Source organism: Ranitomeya imitator, chromosome 6, assembly GCF_032444005.1.
Source record: "Ranitomeya imitator isolate aRanImi1 chromosome 6, aRanImi1.pri, whole genome shotgun sequence".
Taxonomy (NCBI): domain Eukaryota; kingdom Metazoa; phylum Chordata; class Amphibia; order Anura; family Dendrobatidae; genus Ranitomeya; species Ranitomeya imitator.
Window position 1 is genome coordinate 514,891,709 of NC_091287.1, and position 17,575 is coordinate 514,909,283.

At 40.8% G+C, this 17,575-nt stretch overlaps 1 protein-coding gene across 1 annotated transcript in view; it reads right to left on the bottom strand.

Moving 5' to 3' along the window:
* CSMD3 (CUB and Sushi multiple domains 3) overlaps positions 1 to 17,575 on the bottom strand; it is a 2,093,798-nt gene that overhangs the window by 825,941 nt on the left and 1,250,282 nt on the right. The window contains exon 16 of the mRNA XM_069731799.1: positions 10,032 to 10,226. Within this exon, the coding sequence (XP_069587900.1) occupies positions 10,032 to 10,226 (195 nt within the window). The remainder of the gene's footprint in view (positions 1 to 10,031; positions 10,227 to 17,575) is intronic.

The following is a 17,575-nucleotide window of genomic DNA, read 5'->3' on the forward strand; positions in this document are numbered from 1 at the left end:
CAGTTCCCCCCCCAGCTCAAACAGTGCTCTACCACTAGCAAAATTATCTCTCACAGCTTCACCAATGTGTAGTCTAGGCGCTGACATCCTTCAATGCCTGGCACTGACAATACCATTGTTTTGACATTTTTGTTATGTTAGGCCTTCGAAGCCTGTCTGCGGTCCCTTCTTTCTACAACTACTACACTGACCAGGCCACTGCTGGCTGTGTTACCCTGGAACCAATTTAAAAGTGCCTACAGTCAGCCCAATTTTGTTATGTTAGGCCTTCGAAGACTGTCTGCCGTCACTCCTTCCACTAGACTTCCACTGACCATACACTGCTGCCCATGTACCCCTGGAACCAATTTAAAAGTGCCTACAGCCAGCCCAATTTTGTTATGTTAGGCCTTCGAAGCCTGTCTGCGGTCACTCCTTCCACTAGACTTCCACTGACCAGACCACTGCTGCCCGTGTACCCCTGCAACCAATTTAAAAGTGCCTACAGCCAGCCCAAGTTTGTTATGTTAGGCCTTCGAAGCCTGTCTGCGGTCACTCCTTCCACTAGACTTCCACTGACCAGACCACTGCTGCCCGTGTACCCCTGGAACCAATTTAAAAGTGCCTACAGCCAGCCCAAGTTTGTTATGTTAGGCCTTGGAAGCCTGTCTGCGGTCACTCCTTCCACTAGACTTCCACTGACCAGACCACTGCTGCCCGTGTACCCCTGGAACCAATTTAAAAGTGCCTACAGCCAGCCCAAGTTTGTTATGTTAGGCCTTCGAAGCCTGTCTGCGGTCACTCCTTCCACTAGACTTCCACTGACCAGACCACTGCTGCCCGTGTACCCCTGGAACCAATTTAAAAGTGCCTACAGCCAGCCCAAGTTTGTTATGTTAGGCCTTGGAAGCCTGTCTGCGGTCACTCCTTCCACTAGACTTCCACTGACCAGACCACTGCTGCCCGTGTACCCCTGGAACCAATTTAAAAGTGCCTACAGCCAGCCCAAGTTTGTTATGTTAGGCCTTGGAAGCCTGTCTGCGGTCACTCCTTCCACTAGACTTCCACTGACCAGACCACTGCTGCCCGTGTACCCCTGGAACCAATTTAAAAGTGCCTACAGCCAGCCCAAGTTTGTTATGTTAGGCCTTCGAAGCCTGTCTGCGGTCACTCCTTCCACTAGACTTCCACAGACCAGACCACTGCTGCCCGTGTACCCCTGGAACCAATTTAAAAGTGCCTACAGCCAGCCCAAGTTTGTTATGTTAGGCCTTGGAAGCCTGTCTGCGGTCACTCCTTCCACTAGACTTCCACTGACCAGACCACTGCTGCCCGTGTACCCCTGGAACCAATTTAAAAGTGCCTACAGCCAGCCCAAGTTTGTTATGTTAGGCCTTCGAAGCCTGTCTGCGGTCACTCCTTCCACTAGACTTCCACTGACCAGACCACTGCTGCCCGTGTACCCCTGGAACCAATTTAAAAGTGCCTACAGCCAGCCCAAGTTTGTTATGTTAGGCCTTCGAAGCCTGTCTGCGGTCACTCCTTCCACTAGACTTCCACAGACCAGACCACTGCTGCCCGTGTACCCCTGGAACCAATTTAAAAGTGCCTACAGCCAGCCCAAGTTTGTTATGTTAGGCCTTCGAAGCCTGTCTGCGGTCACTCCTTCCACTAGACTTCCACAGACCAGACCACTGCTGCCCGTGTACCCCTGGAACCAATTTGAAAGTGCCTACAGCCAGCCCAAGTTTGTTATGTTAGGCCTTGGAAGCCTGTCTGCGGTCACTCCTTCCACTAGACTTCCACTGACCAGACCACTGCTGCCCGTGTACCCCTGGAACCAATTTAAAAGTGCCTACAGCCAGCCCAAGTTTGTTATGTTAGGCCTTGGAAGCCTGTCTGCGGTCACTCCTTCCACTAGACTTCCACTGACCATACACTGCTGCCCATGTACCCCTGGAACAAATTTAAAAGTGCCTACAGCCAGCCCAAGTTTGTTATGTTAGGCCTTCGAAGCCTGTCTGCGTCCCGTTCTTTCAACTACAACTACACTGACCAGGCCACTGATGGCCGTGTTCCCTTGGAACCAATTTTAACTTGCCTACAGCCAGCCCTATGTTATTATGTTAGGCCTTCGAAGCCTGTCTGCGTCCCGTTCTTTCAACTACAACTACACTGACCAGGCCACTGATGGCCGTGTTCCCCTGGAACCAATTTTAACTTGCCTACAGCCAGCCCAATGTTAGGCCTTTGATGCCTGTCTGCCGTCACTCCTTCCACTAGGCCTCCACTGACCTGTCTATTGCTGCCCGTGTACCCCTTGAACCAACATCATTAAATATAAAAAAAATTAATTTGATTATAAAAAATAAGATCGTGTTGAGATCTCAAATGCAGACATTTTAACAATCAAAACAAACACACAACAAATATCTGGAACTGTACTACAAAGGTCCAACAGCTACAATTTCTTTCTCCTGCAAGAAGTTAACTGAAAGTTTTTTGGAGTTGTTAACACAGATATGGCATCCACCGAGTGTTGTCCTGTCGCGTCTCCTTTAAATTATTTCCAATAAGATGTTAAACTATTAATTTAATAAAATCAATAATTAAAAAAATAATTGAGTAAGTCAAAAGCACATTGCAAATAAACATTAATTACAAATCAAGAAGCATGGCGCGTCCGAGGGTGAGTAGATACCGAATAAGAATATAATCACCCTCGGACGCGCAATGCTTATTTACAACAGCCTTCCTTCCTAAGAATCAGCCCTTCCGTGGTGTAGAGAGAGGTTGTGTTACACTCCAAGGTGTTCCCCAGGTTGCCTTTCCTGAGCTTCGATCTTCCGGCTCTCGTTTAGTAGCTGTTGGAAACTACGCTGCATTAGGCCTACTAATTGTGTATGGGTGAAACAGTGGCGCATCTGCGGTCCCTCCTTCCACTAGGCCTCCACTGACCTGTCTACTGCGGCCCGTGTACCCCTTGAACCAACCTAATAAAATATTTAAAAAATTAATTTGATTATAAAAAATAAGATCGTGTTGAGATCTCAAATGCAGACATTTTAACAATCAAAACAAACACACAACAAATATCTGGAACTGTACTACAAAGGTCCAACAGCTACAATTTCTTTCTCCTGCAAGAAGTTAACTGAAAGTTTTTTGGAGTTGTTAACACAGATATGGCATCCACCGAGTGTTGTCCTGTCGCGTCTCCTTTAAATTATTTCCAATAAGATGTTAAACTATTAATTTAATAAAATCAATAATTAAAAAAATAATTGAGTAAGTCAAAAGCACATTGCAAATAAACATTAATTACAAATCAAGAAGCATGGCGCGTCCGAGGGTGAGTAGATACCGAATAAGAATATAATCACCCTCGGACGCGCAATGCTTATTTACAACAGCCTTCCTTCCTAAGAATCAGCCCTTCCGTGGTGTAGAGAGAGGTTGTGTTACACTCCAAGGTGTTCCCCAGGTTGCCTTTCCTGAGCTTCGATCTTCCGGCTCTCGTTTAGTAGCTGTTGGAAACTACGCTGCATTAGGCCTACTAATTGTGTATGGGTGAAACAGTGGCGCATCTGCGGTCCCTCCTTCCACTAGGCCTCCACTGACCTGTCTACTGCGGCCCGTGTACCCCTTGAACCAACCTAATAAAATATTTAAAAAATTAATTTGATTATAAAAAATAAGATCGTGTTGAGATCTCAAATGCAGACATTTTAACAATCAAAACAAACACACAACAAATATCTGGAACTGTACTACAAAGGTCCAACAGCTACAATTTCTTTCTCCTGCAAGAAGTTAACTGAAAGTTTTTTGGAGTTGTTAACACAGATATGGCATCCACCGAGTGTTGTCCTGTCGCGTCTCCTTTAAATTATTTCCAATAAGATGTTAAACTATTAATTTAATAAAATCAATAATTAAAAAAATAATTGAGTAAGTCAAAAGCACATTGCAAATAAACATTAATTACAAATCAAGAAGCATGGCGCGTCCGAGGGTGAGTAGATACCGAATAAGAATATAATCACCCTCGGACGCGCAATGCTTATTTACAACAGCCTTCCTTCCTAAGAATCAGCCCTTTCGTGGTGTAGAGAGAGGTTGTGTTACACTCCAAGGTGTTCCCCGGGTTGCCTTTCATGAGCTTCGATCTTCCGGCTCTCGTTTAGTAGTTGGTGGAAACTACGCTGCATTAGGCCTACAAATTTGGTATGGGGTGTAGAGACAGGTTGTGTTACACTCCAAGGTTTTCACCAGGTTGCCTTTCCTGAGCTTCGATCTTCATGCTCTCGTTTAGTAGGTGTCGGAAAGTAGGCTGCATTAGGCCTACAAATTGGGTATGGGGTGGAGAGAGATGGTGTGTTACACTCCAAGGTGTTCCCCAGGTTTCCTTGCCATTGCTTCGGTCTTCCGACTCTCGTTTAGTAGTTGTAGAAAAGTACACAGCATTAGGCCTACAAAATGGGTATGGGGTGGAGAGAGATGGTGTGTTACACTCCAAGGTGTTCCCCAGGTTGCCTTTCCTGAGCTTCGATCTTCATGCTCTCGTTTAGTAGGTGTCGGAAAGTAGGCTGCATTAGGCCTACAAATTGGGTATGGGGTGGAGAGAGATGGTGTGTTACACTCCAAGGTGTTCCCCAGGTTTCCTTGCCATTGCTTCGGTCTTCCGACTCTCGTTTAGTAGTTGTAGAAAAGTACACAGCATTAGGCCTACAAAATGGGTATGGGGTGGAGAGAGATGGTGTGTTACACTCCAAGGTGTTCCCCAGGTTGCCTTTCCTGAGCTTCGATCTTCATGCTCTCGTTTAGTAGGTGTCGGAAAGTAGGCTGCATTAGGCCTAAAAAATGGGGAATGGGGTGGAGAGAGATGGTGTGTTACACTCCAAGGTGTTCCCCAGGTTTCCTTGCCATTGCTTCGGTCTTCCGACTCTCGTTTAGTAGTTGTAGAAAAGTACACTGCATTAGGCCTAAAAAATGGGTATGGGGTGGAGAGAGATGGTGTGTTACACTCCAAGGTGTTCCCCAGGTTGCCTTTCCTGAGCTTCGATCTTCATGCTCTCGTTTAGTAGGTGTCGGAAAGTAGGCTGCATTAGGCCTACAAATTGGGTATGGGGTGGAGAGAGATGGTGTGTTACACTCCAAGGTGTTCCCCAGGTTTCCTTGCCATTGCTTCGGTCTTCCGACTCTCGTTTAGTAGTTGTAGAAAAGTACACAGCATTAGGCCTACAAAATGGGTATGGGGTGGAGAGAGATGGTGTGTTACACTCCAAGGTGTTCCCCAGGTTGCCTTTCCTGAGCTTCTATCTTCAGGCTCTCATTAAATTGTGGTTAAATGGAACAACTGCATTTGGCGTACTAGTTGGTTTGGGGCCTACTATCGGTGTCTGCCACTCCTTGCTGTTCTCCTGGTTTCCTGTCCTGAAATACCATTTTCAGCCTCTCGTTAAGTAGTTGTTAATGTTAGACTGCATTTGGCCTACTAGTTGGGTTGGGGCCTACTATCGGTGTCTGCCACTCCTTGCTGTTCTCCTCCACTGAACAAAGCTGTGCCGCCTGTTTACTACGGTTGCCAATTTTGAACTGCATTTCGACTACTTACTGATTTGGCCCTACTCTCTGTGTCAGCCTCTCATTCCAGTTGTCCTCCACTGCAATGCCCCCTGGTTATTCCTGTGTTACCAATTTTGAACTGCATTTAGCCCACTTTCTTCTTTGGGCCTATATCTGTGTTTCCACTTCATCGTGCCCATTGCCCAGCCAGTGATAGATGAGTCTGCTGGTACATTGACCCATAACGCAACATTCCCCGTGCACGCTACACAACAACATTGTGACCCTGCTGAAAGTCAGGTTGCTCTTCCCGCATACCATACCACCTTACACGGGGACAAAGAGGAAGGTGCAGATGAAAGTGCAGGTTCCTTCATCAGGTGGGGGGAGGAATACTAGTTGGCGACGTCACTGGCACAGGGCCTCTCATAGTACGCAAAAGTGTTGCTGCCGGTGGGAGGCGCCCCCGCCGTGCAAACACACCGCTGTACTTTGAGGGGCCCTGTGCCAGTGCCAATGCCAACGAGTGGGCCCCCCCTGCTTGCTCAGGTTCACAGCACTTGAAAAGTTGAAATACTTACCTCTCCCTGCTCCACTGCCGTGACGTGGTCCAGATTTCCTGGGCCCACTAATTACTTGAACCAGCCCTACCCCCCACAACTTTAGCCAAATGACCCCCAATTTCAAATGCCTTCCAATTATTATAAGGTAAATTACGCTTGACAAGCTTCATTAAGAAGAATGGATGGTTTTGACATTAAAATGGGCACTCTAGGTGTTTTCCTGGCCCCCACTCACTGCCGACTATGCTGCCCCATTGACTTGCATTGGGTTTCGTGTTTCGGTCGATCCCGACTTTACGTCATAATCGGCCGATTTCACTCGACCCGACTTTGGACATAGTCGGGTTTCGCAAAACCCGGCTCGACTCTAAAAAGGTCAAGGTCGCTCAACTCTAGTGGACAGCTTTACCTTCTGAGAAAATAAAGAACCTCATCCACAACTACAGCAAAAGACTTATAGCTGACATTGATGTTAGAGGGGGCAATACACAGTATTAAGAAATGGAGTATGTGAACTTTTGATCAGGGTCATTTGGATGTTTTGGGCTGTCATTATGATTTAAAAAGAGAAATCACAGTAGTTTGACAATAAATGGCTTCACCCAACCACTAAACATGAGTGGAGAAAAAGTTTTGGTGTTATCATTCATATTCTCTGAAAAAAGGCCAAGAAAGTAAACATTCTGCCAGGGTATGTAAACTTTTGAGCACAACTGCATGTGTGGTAATCATACTCAATACTAAATAAATTACGATATTTTGAAAATTTTGTTTACATTTTTTATAATTTACATATCATTCCGGTGATTTCCATATTTCGCTGACTTTTCCTTGTTGCTATTGCAATTTTAATCTCGAGGAGTTTATTTAAAAAAATATATAAAAAATTCAAACATTATTTGTCACTGCTACATTTAGTTAATAAAACTTGACATATTTTATTTCAATAGAACAGTCTTTACGGTAAGTAATTTTTTAAATATGTTTCATAAAAAAGTAGAACTTTTCCTTCCAGACTTTAACCTGTCTCCAGAATTTTTCTGATTACTTGTTTTTATTTTGCTGAAGTAACAAAAATACAGTAATATATATTTCGCTAGAAATTTAATAACACTAGAAATGGCTTTTAGTTTTCCATTTCATTGATCAAGGGCTGCAGTTATCTCCTAAATTTACACTAAATAGCTACATGGTAGAAGGCTGGAGTGAACACAAGTTTTGCAGCGCAAGCCTTCAATATATATCACAAGTTTACTTCGAACTGCTATGATTTAATGATGTGCAAAAATGTGCTGTCATTGTACCACTTTTATAGGGCACATAACAGATTTTCCGGACAGGGAGTGCACTCAATCATCAGAGTTATAGGCTCCTACTTTCACATATGAAATACAAACACCAGCGCAAAGTCCCATATTTTCTATCAATGATTTTTATTATATTTTGTAATTTCTAGTTATATTATCTGTGCTTTTTAAATGTTAGACATTTCATTATAAATTTGCAGTCCATCCTGCTTTAACTACAAAATTAATAATTTGTAGATAGATATATGTAAAATACATTTATTTTATCTATTGTTTGAGTATGGAAAGAGTTAATGTCTACTGCCTGCGAAATCTCACAGTGAGGTTGCGTTCAAACAAACATATTTTTGGACCGATGCCATTGAATCGGACCATTCAGATGTCCATTTCTTTCACATGGACCAAAAAAATAGCATGTACTAGTCTTCTACTTATTTGTCATAAGACTTGACATTTCCAGTCTATGGGTGCCAAGGAAAAAAAATCGGACACCATAAGAATCATATGCTTAGAGCTCTATTTTTACAGACGCATTAAAATGATTAACATAGAAAACTGTATTTGTTCATGAAAATGTTAACCCCTTCACGGCATGCGCCATACTAGTACGGCGCATGTCATTTCTCCCCTGTGATGTGGGTTCCAGCGCTGAGTCCACATCTTTTCTAGCACATGTCAGCTATTTTGAACAGCTGACATGTGCTTGGAACAGCCGCGGGTGGAATCGCGACCCACCCACGGCTGTTAACCGCTAAATGCCTCTATCAAACTCTGACAGTGGCATTTAACGCACGCTTCCGGCAATCGCTGGAAATCCCACCCATCTGTGACCCCATAACTTGATCACCGATGGGTTGTCATGACAACCAGAGGCCTCCTGCAGTGGGCGGCACTCATAGCAAGTACGAAATTCTGCTACATACAGGTTATCTGATCATCGCCTTTATGTAGCAGAGACAATCAGGTTATGGCAGCTTCTAGTCACCCATGGAGACTACTGAAGGATGCCAAAAGTAAAAAAAAAGTTTTTAAAAATATGAAAAAAATTAAAAAGATATAAATCTTCAAATCACCCCCCTTTTGCCCCATTCAAAATAAAACAATAAATAAACAAACATACACATATTTGGTATTGGCGCATTCAGAATTGCCCGATCTATCAATATAAAAAAATTAACCCAACCGCTAAATGGCGTAATGGGGAAAAGGTCAAAATGCCAGAATTAAGTTTTTTTTGCTCCCTGTAACACTGATTTAAAATACAATAATGGGCAATCAAAGATCATATCTGCACCAAAATGGTATCATTAGAAACATCAGATCAGCATGAAAAAAATAAGCCCTCACCCAACCCAAGATCACGAAAAATGGAGACACTACAGGTCTCAGAAAATCACGCAATATTTTAAAATCAATTTTGGATTTTTTTTCACAACTTAAATAAAAAATAAGCTAGACATGTTTGGTGTCTGTGAATTCTTAATGACCTGGAGAATCATAATGGCAGGTCAGTTTAAGCATTTGGTGAGCATGGAAAAAAAATCCCCCAAAAATTTTGAAATTGAAATTGATATGGTAAAACCAATGATGTTTTTCAAAAAATGCAACTAGTCCTGCAAAAAACAAGCCCTCACATGGCCATATTGACAGAAAAATAAAAAAGTTATGACTCTGGGAAGAAGGGGAGCGAAAAACAAATGTAAAAATGAAAAATAGCTCCATTATAAGGGGGTTAATAACTTCCTATGTACAAAGACAGATGGAATATGAATGCCATTCTTATTGTAAAGTGGCAGCTAGACTGGTCCTGGACGGAAGGTATGTGTCACCGAGATAGCAATTCTCTTTGATGTAGGACCTGGAGAAACAGGCTCCAGCATGTACAGTGTTGAAAGGTGATTTTTATGGGCCTGGATTTTTGGGTCCGGGTCTTTGGAATGGCCAAAAAGCTGGTTGGGACTGGCTGTTCCCTTACCTCCAGTTCCTGGGTTTGCAAGGGGCTATAATTGAAGGTTCATCTGCCTCATTTAGAGCTGGGTAGTTGACGTGGAAACATCACTGATGTACTGGTCAACTCTGCAAGAGGCTGACTAGTTCTGGAAAGCAAAGTTTCGCAGATGTGGACTGTGACCATAATTGCAAAAACTTCATGACTCATGATCTACCTTATCAATACTCTGTTTTAACTTATGCATGAAGTCATGAACCCAGTAAAAGCATGTAAATTGGAAATGTGTTATGGAACAATATTTTTTAAGATTATTGCATTTTTATGTATTTATATTGTTATGCATGCTGTATATGTATATTTTTGCTAAGCAGTGTCTATCACTAAGAATTACAAGACCCAATGACAACTACATTTTTTAACATCTCTAAATGCATTTGTAATCTCATCAGGATGGCCACATTACATGACTTAATGCATTGCTCTAGGCATTACTGTCTCTGGCTGATGATCACTTTTGATGTTGATCATTGTCAAGAATCTGAAGTCAATCACCCTGGACCTTATAACTTGCAGCAAATATGCATCATCATTACAGCTTTCATTTAAAATTTTGTCATTTTGAAATTCAACAATAAATTCATATTAAAGTCTGAGCAGACAGACCTTCACATCTAGGGATCGGGCCACTCCACATAATTTTCCCATCTTTCAGCATACAAGTGATGGTCTCGGTGCCTTGAGTTTTGATAAATCCATCTTCACAGACCACAGAGACTGAGCTTCCAAGCTGAAAGTTGTCTCCAAAGCGACGAGCATTTAATGGAATTCCGGGATCTGGACACTCATTATGACCAAAAGCTAAAAGAAATAATAAAAAGGAAGTTTGATTGCAATGTGATAACTATAGACTCAGACTCACACTGAAACTAAATGTTTTATATATTATTCTTTCTTTCTTTAGTAAAACCCAAGATATATAATGCATTAATAATATATTAAAAGTTACCTGTATATTTCACATTAATCTAAAATGTAATGATGGAACTGATGAGTCACCTAACAAGGCTTTATTGGCATATATCTCAATTAAAGGGGTTGTCCACTTTATCTTTCGTTTAACAAATGTGTTGGGAACGTAATTTTGTGACATATATCAGTATCGCTGGTTCTATTTTTGCACTTGTTTGGCTGATGAAAAACTTTGGGATCAGACCTGTTTGTGAACTTCCTCCATTTGAAAAAAGGTTTTAAATGAGCTGTATTTTTTCAGAAAGTTGAGGCTTTTGGCCTGCTCGTGTCAAGAGCTCTTCAATCATGCCACAGACATTTTGAGATCAAGAGGGCTATTCTGAGTATCTAGGGAAGTGCCAAAAAATCATCAACATATTTGTTAAAGGAGTTGTCTGGGCTTATCACAAAAGTTTGCAGTCACTTTGTAGTGGCACTTTGTGAGAATTCCTTGGTGCCGGTGGCGAGACCGAGTAGACATGCAATATGTATGTGTAGTATGTTATTATTTATTTATTTTTATTTTTATTTTTTTAGTTTTTTTTTTTAGAATGCAATATAGATACTCCCAGTCACATTCCAATTAGAAATGTGCGGCCACACTCAATTCCCTTATATTCAGTGAGGCCGTGCACATCTAGTCAGAATATGGCAGGAAAAATACATATTGCATACTTGCCAGCAGCAGATAATCACATAAACTGACTGCAGACTTTTTTGAAAGGCATGGAAAACTCTTTTACATAAAGATAAAGTGGACAACCTTTTTAATAGCCCTATCTTCTTCAATCCATTACTATATTTTAGATTAATAAGATGATTTCTATCTTGAAACCTAAGGCTTTGTGCACACGATGCGTTTTTTCCGCATTTTTTCCACTTTTTTTGCAATGAAAACGCTTAAAAAACGCTTACTAAACACATCCCATTATTTTGAATGGAATTCCACATTGTGCCCATGCTGCATTTTTTTACGCAAAAAAAAAACGCATTGCGGAAAAAAATGCAACATGTTCATTAATTTGTGGAATTTCAGCGATTTTACCGCTATATAATTGTATTGGGACGCTCCGGAAAAAAACGTGAAAAAAACACGAGCGGATTTCCTGCGAAAGGAGTCTGGTTTTGATCAGGAAAATTCTGCAAACATTTTGCAACGTGGGCACATAGCCTAAAACTGCAGTTACACTGGCCGACATCAGCCGCTAAATGAACGCCTATAGGCTACATGTACTGTAATCCAATCAGTGACCATTTAATAGCCTGTTTGGCCAACTGATCTTCCGTACTCATAGAATGACAGTTGATATGATCAGTCTGTGCTCACAGTATACAATTTTTCTCGATAGCACACAGGAAAATGTAGTGCCAAGAATGATGATTTTTACGAGAACTTAAAACTGCTCTCACTCAACAAATGAACATCTTTCCAATTCATCAGCTGATGGAGAGAGAGCATTCCTACAAACATTCGTTTTATGATTATTAACCAGTGTAAATGGTCATAAATTATTGAGAAACCATTTGAGTTTTATAAATGATACAATAAAACATGTAACATGATTGCAGTATTTTTCTGGTGTAACGCCCATTCCCGATTGAAGTGCTTTTCTTGCACGTTTTTGTCAAATTAGATAATGTCTTGTTTCAGTAATCATCTCCTACAAATCATCATCACAAATAATAATTGCAGAGGGCAGATTTATAATTAAGTGCAGATTTACCTCCAATTTCACATGTATAAGCAATAATTAATATCAAGGTTTGGGAGAGAACAAGGTAGGGAAGCTCCAATCAATTGATGAAGCTAAATGCAGTAATGGAATATTACTCTGGATCCTGGACTAAAATGAGAAGGCAACTGCTAGAACTAAGGACCATAAAGCACAACAGAACAAAAACAATAACTGTTCATAATAGTGTTCATAACTGGGGATTTGTCATATTGGCAAAATTTTGCTAACATAATTCAAGTAGACTAATGGATGACTGTCATATTAATGACCTATCCAAAAATTGCAGAAGGAAGAAAAGAGGGTTGTGTGATATTGCCAGTCATGTGTCAGGGTTAACTAACAATTAGCTGCTCACCAAGATAGGTTCTGTGCAGAACAACTCCGATAAGCGTGATAGTACATCCAATGTGTAGCTGCTGCTCTGACCGCTGAACTCATGGCCAGTGGCTAGAGAAAGAAGTATGACAGGAAAAAGAATTGGATGATATAACCTGAGCACTGCCAAGAGTAATGAAGATCGTAAATAAAAAATATGCATATTCATGCAGCACATTTCGAAATTGACCTGGCGCCTGAATAAGCTATTAAATCAACTCCGAAAAGCATAACATGAAAAAAATGTTTTTTCTTCATGATCTGAATTATAGTTGGCAGTGCACAGGTTATATCATCTAATTCCTTCTCATTTCTATCTTTGAATAGGTCATCAATACCAGAGCAGAGGTTCGACACCCAACCTTGCCCCCCAACATCCACAAACAGTTGTGGGCAGAGCAAGGACCCAAAACAGCACAGCTCTATATGTTATGCAGTGGCAGTTCCTCAGATCATCTCCTATTGGAGTATATAGGAGCTGATATTGAGGTATTGTAAGGGCCACTACACCACATATGGAGCTGTGCTTTTCTATCCTATACACTGTTTACATCTGTCTTGGGCTGATAAAAATGTATCGCGAGAGAAACTGGGTGAGATGTGGATATCCCATCCCAAGGATAAGTCAACAATATGTCAGTCCTGCACAAACCCTTTAAACATAGACAAAAACTGAGTTCTTTCACATGGTTAAAATGCAACAATACTGAATGATTTACTAGAGATGAGTGAACTTGTTTGGAAAATGGTCACAATCTCAAATTTGGCACGAACGTTGCACTTTTGGATTCGTGTTCAGATTTGCAAGCATTTTTCCTAAAAATCGGCAAAATTCGGCCAAAGTTTGGTAAATCACAGAGTTTCCACCAAGGGTTTTTTCATACATCAGTGTTTCCGGTACATGTGATGACAGTTTTCAGACATACTGGAGACACTTACACATGTGGACCCATTAAAGTGAAGGGGTTTGTGCACGTCATTGTGTTTCCATGGACTGGCACATGGGAATCAGTGGTACTGTTTGCACTGTTCCCTGGCACATGGTGCTCAAATCACTGTCCCCTGCTTTGCGCCAGAAGGGGACAATATTAAGAGTTATATTCAATTGTTAACAGTGAGAGCAGGCAGCAGAGGATGGGAGTATTCATCAGCCATCTGCACTATCAATAAATAAATATAAAAGATTACATGAAGTTCCCCTGTATTTTTGATAATCAGTCAGACACAACTGACTGCTGCAGGTTGCAACCCTCAGCTGTCAGCCTTAGCATATCTGGTTATCAAGAATAGAGGGGTCCCCAACGCCGTATTTTTTTAATTATTTAAATAAATAATTTTTAAAAAGTTGTGGTTTCCCCCATTTTTGACATCCAGCCAAGCCAAAGCAGACAGCTGGGCGCTGATATTCTCAGGCTGGTATGGGGCCATCAATATTGGATCCCCCAGTCTAAAAATAGCAACTTGCAGCTGCTTAGAAAAGGTGCACCTAATAGATACGCCCACTCTGTCACTTTGCCTGGCTCTTCCCACTTTCCCTGTGGTGATGGCAAGTGGGGCTCATAGTTGTGGAGTTGATGTCACCTTTGTATTGTTCCTGAATGAATGACACAGACCTGCAAGGAAGTGTGGATGAAACCCGAGATGGGGCTGAGGTACAGAAGACAGATCTAACCTCTAGATACCACATGTAAGTTTATTCAGCAGGGTCCTGCAATTTGATCACCCCCATTGGGTGATATGGATAGAAGCAATGTGTAGCAGTATATTGTCTGCGGAATTCTCTTTAACTCTAGTCTAGCAAACATGGTGTTCATGCATGGACTGAGGATCTATGCGCAATAATGATTTGCCACCATTTATAACGGGCTGTGAGCAAAAAAGGACTGGTGTTATTAATTTGAGCAACAGCAGTCATTTGTATTATAAGCACTAGCACTTTAAAGAAGCAGTACAATGATTTAGAACAGTCTTGATTTACTTTTTGGCATATATATATTCAGTTATTTATACAATTGTTGTACGTGGCTGTTTAGAGATTGCGTTTAGTTTTTTTGGGCAATACTATCTGTTGGCACCTGCATATTTATATCATTGCATGTGTAGGATTAATGTGAACTAGGTCTGCATCCTTTCCATCCCTCACACTGGAGGTAATTGTAGTACCGTAATAATTTATTTAAATAGGTAATGTAAAACTGTCTGTTGCCTGGTTAGTTATCAAAAATACAGGAGAACCCATATCAAAATGAAAATCATTTATTTATAGTGCAATTGATGGGTCATTTGATGCCACTTTTCCTTGTGTCTGCCCCCAATTTGAGCTGTTTTGGCAGCTTTTGGGCCACCCTGAAAATGTCTATGCATTTGCTTTTGCCTCCTGTTTAAATCAATAGTGCTAGGTTATGTTCTACAAACTGTTTGGCGAACTGCGTGATGAACATCATAAAGTTTGGAAAACATAGCCGACCCGAACATTAAAAGATATGCTCATCTCAATTCTTTACTATACTTAGAATTATATGTGCAAAACCGATAGACTGATATAAATATAAAAAGAAACATGATGGATAATAAAATAAAAAAAATGCAAGAATTAATCCAATTTTACTACACAAGTAAAAGAGGTGACAAATTATATAAAGCAATTATAATGCAGAAATATAACAAACAAATATAAATGATAGCACTTTTATGTTACTAGACCAAGAGTTCTTGTTTTTCAGTGACTCCCCAGTTGCTTCTTACATATAAGAAGAATCTTGACATTTCTCCAGGATAACACATTCTTCACAATGTTCAGTTCGATGGACATAAACATTGATTATTCTCAGACCTTTAACCTAATACATTTCCAGTCTACAGCTGCCTTTGAAATCACAGAGAACAGTGTTGTCTAAACATCTGTGCTCCCGTAGTGTTCTGTGTTTCATCTTTTAACCCTATCACTGTTCATTCCTCTACAGGGAAATCATTCTCCATCAATATCCTGTGGGTGACACCGCATGTGAATGCTTGAATACTCAGTGGATAATGTTTTGCTTTCAGAAAAAAAAACAAAGCATGTTCCGGCTCATTGAACATTAATATAAAGACGATATTTAAATATAACAAAGACTTAACTATTTTTTACTTATTGGGCTACAAGCTTTTCAGAATAGTGCAAATCAAGGTGCATACAAATACTCAGGGATGTGTGCAAATACTCAAGAGAGGGGCAAGTGGTAGCTGGACTGGGCAGGCGCAATTTATAACAAAACAAGCAATGCTCTACAAAACTAGAGAAGGAAAACAATTCAGCACTATCATTGAACATGGGTGGAGATCCCAATGCTGCATTTTCCACCTGTTATCAGAAGCCAATGAATATGGTGGTACTTAGATTCCAGACCCCGAAACGGGGAAGCATAAAGATGAAGGTCAGTGCCACTTTTCACCTTCACTAACCAATGCTCTACCTTTACATAGTTTGTATTCTGGGTGCTAGGTCTCCTGAGTCTATTCGCAAGTCTTAGAGAAAAAGCGATACAATTATGTCAGCCTGTAGGATTCACTGGAGAAGGCAACTACATTAAGAGATATACAACTGATGTTAAGGGCAAAGGGAGATGGAAAAATGTACATAGGGTGAGTTCTCCTTGGGACAACTCCACAAAATATTAACTGTGCGAAGTGAGCAAAGAAGAAATTTGGCTATTCTTCTCTTGGCTCTTTATAGGTGAGATGGGAATAACTCCCTGGAGCTCTGACCAGCGGAGGCAGAAAAAGGCTGAAAAGTGCTGTTTCCATAACTTACATAGAAAGGAATAGAGGTTACTTACAATGTGACATGATATTTGCACAACTCCCATTGTTTTCTATAGTATGGACAGAAACCATTTTGCTCAGCTACTATTGGCTGCATCTATAGCTTCAAATCCAGTGGTCAGAGTTGGATGGAATTTTTTCTTCTCAACTACGAAAGGTTGATACGAATAACTCTTTAAGGAACAGGCACCATTTCACCTGCTCATAGCAGCAGTGTTTCCAACCGTCCAGAAATTCCAGAACAGTCCATAAAAATAGAACACTTTTGTTTCCCTGTCCATAAAAAATTTGTGAAGTGTCTATGATTCTCTTGAAGCTGAATACAGCTATACAAATTATTTTGGCAGTAAATATAATTTTACATATCAGAATTTCGGTTTGTAGGCATGGATCACTTATCAGAATGATTTATTACGGTTTTCTACTGTGTCCATAAAAAAATATTGTCTGTCCGTGATTTTGTGATACAATCCAGACAAAAATAAAAAGTCAAGTTGGCAACCCCTGGCAGTGTGATTTTTATTTATGGTGGTTACAAGCCTTTAAAGGGTTGTTCTCATCTTTCATTTTCAGGAGCACACCACTCCCCCTCCATGTTTCCTGTTTACCATGACAGTGCACTCCCAAAAAATTGATAGCATAGACAAGTGGGAAGTTTGTGCTACTGGACCTCAGTTTGTACTTTCCATTGCTGCAGCAGTATCAGAGGCTTGTAGGTGCATTAACTTTTACCGAATCATGCACTACAGTGATCCATCAAGCTTTGTACCAGCAAACTCTATTAACAATTAGCTCACGCGCGCTGCACATGTTTTCCATCATTGCTAAAATGCAACAGTGGTCGGTAAACTAGAGAAAGAGCATGAAATAAAACTTAAATTCTCTCTTTTCTTGAAAGAATTTTTAATAAGAGGAAAATTGCAAAGTTGTTTGTTTTTACAAGCACTTTGCAATTAGTGATACTGAGGCCATGCATTGAACAAAAACAGGTACGCTATGTATTCCACTTGATACCATTGATGAAGTTTTGAAGATTTTTGACTTGACCATACAGCTGTTTTTTAAAATTTCCAGGAGCCCTGTGCACTTAAAGAAGCACTCATATCAAAGGCTTTATCCTTTTAATATGTTGCAGTCATCGTATATAAGACTGTGTACTTACAAGTGCTCATTTTACCTTTCTACCTAGTCAATGCTTCTGTTTTCCATTAGGTCTGTGATATGATGGTGTTAAAAACAGACTAGCTGAATTCTTCTAATCTTTATGTAGAAATAGTAGGTCAA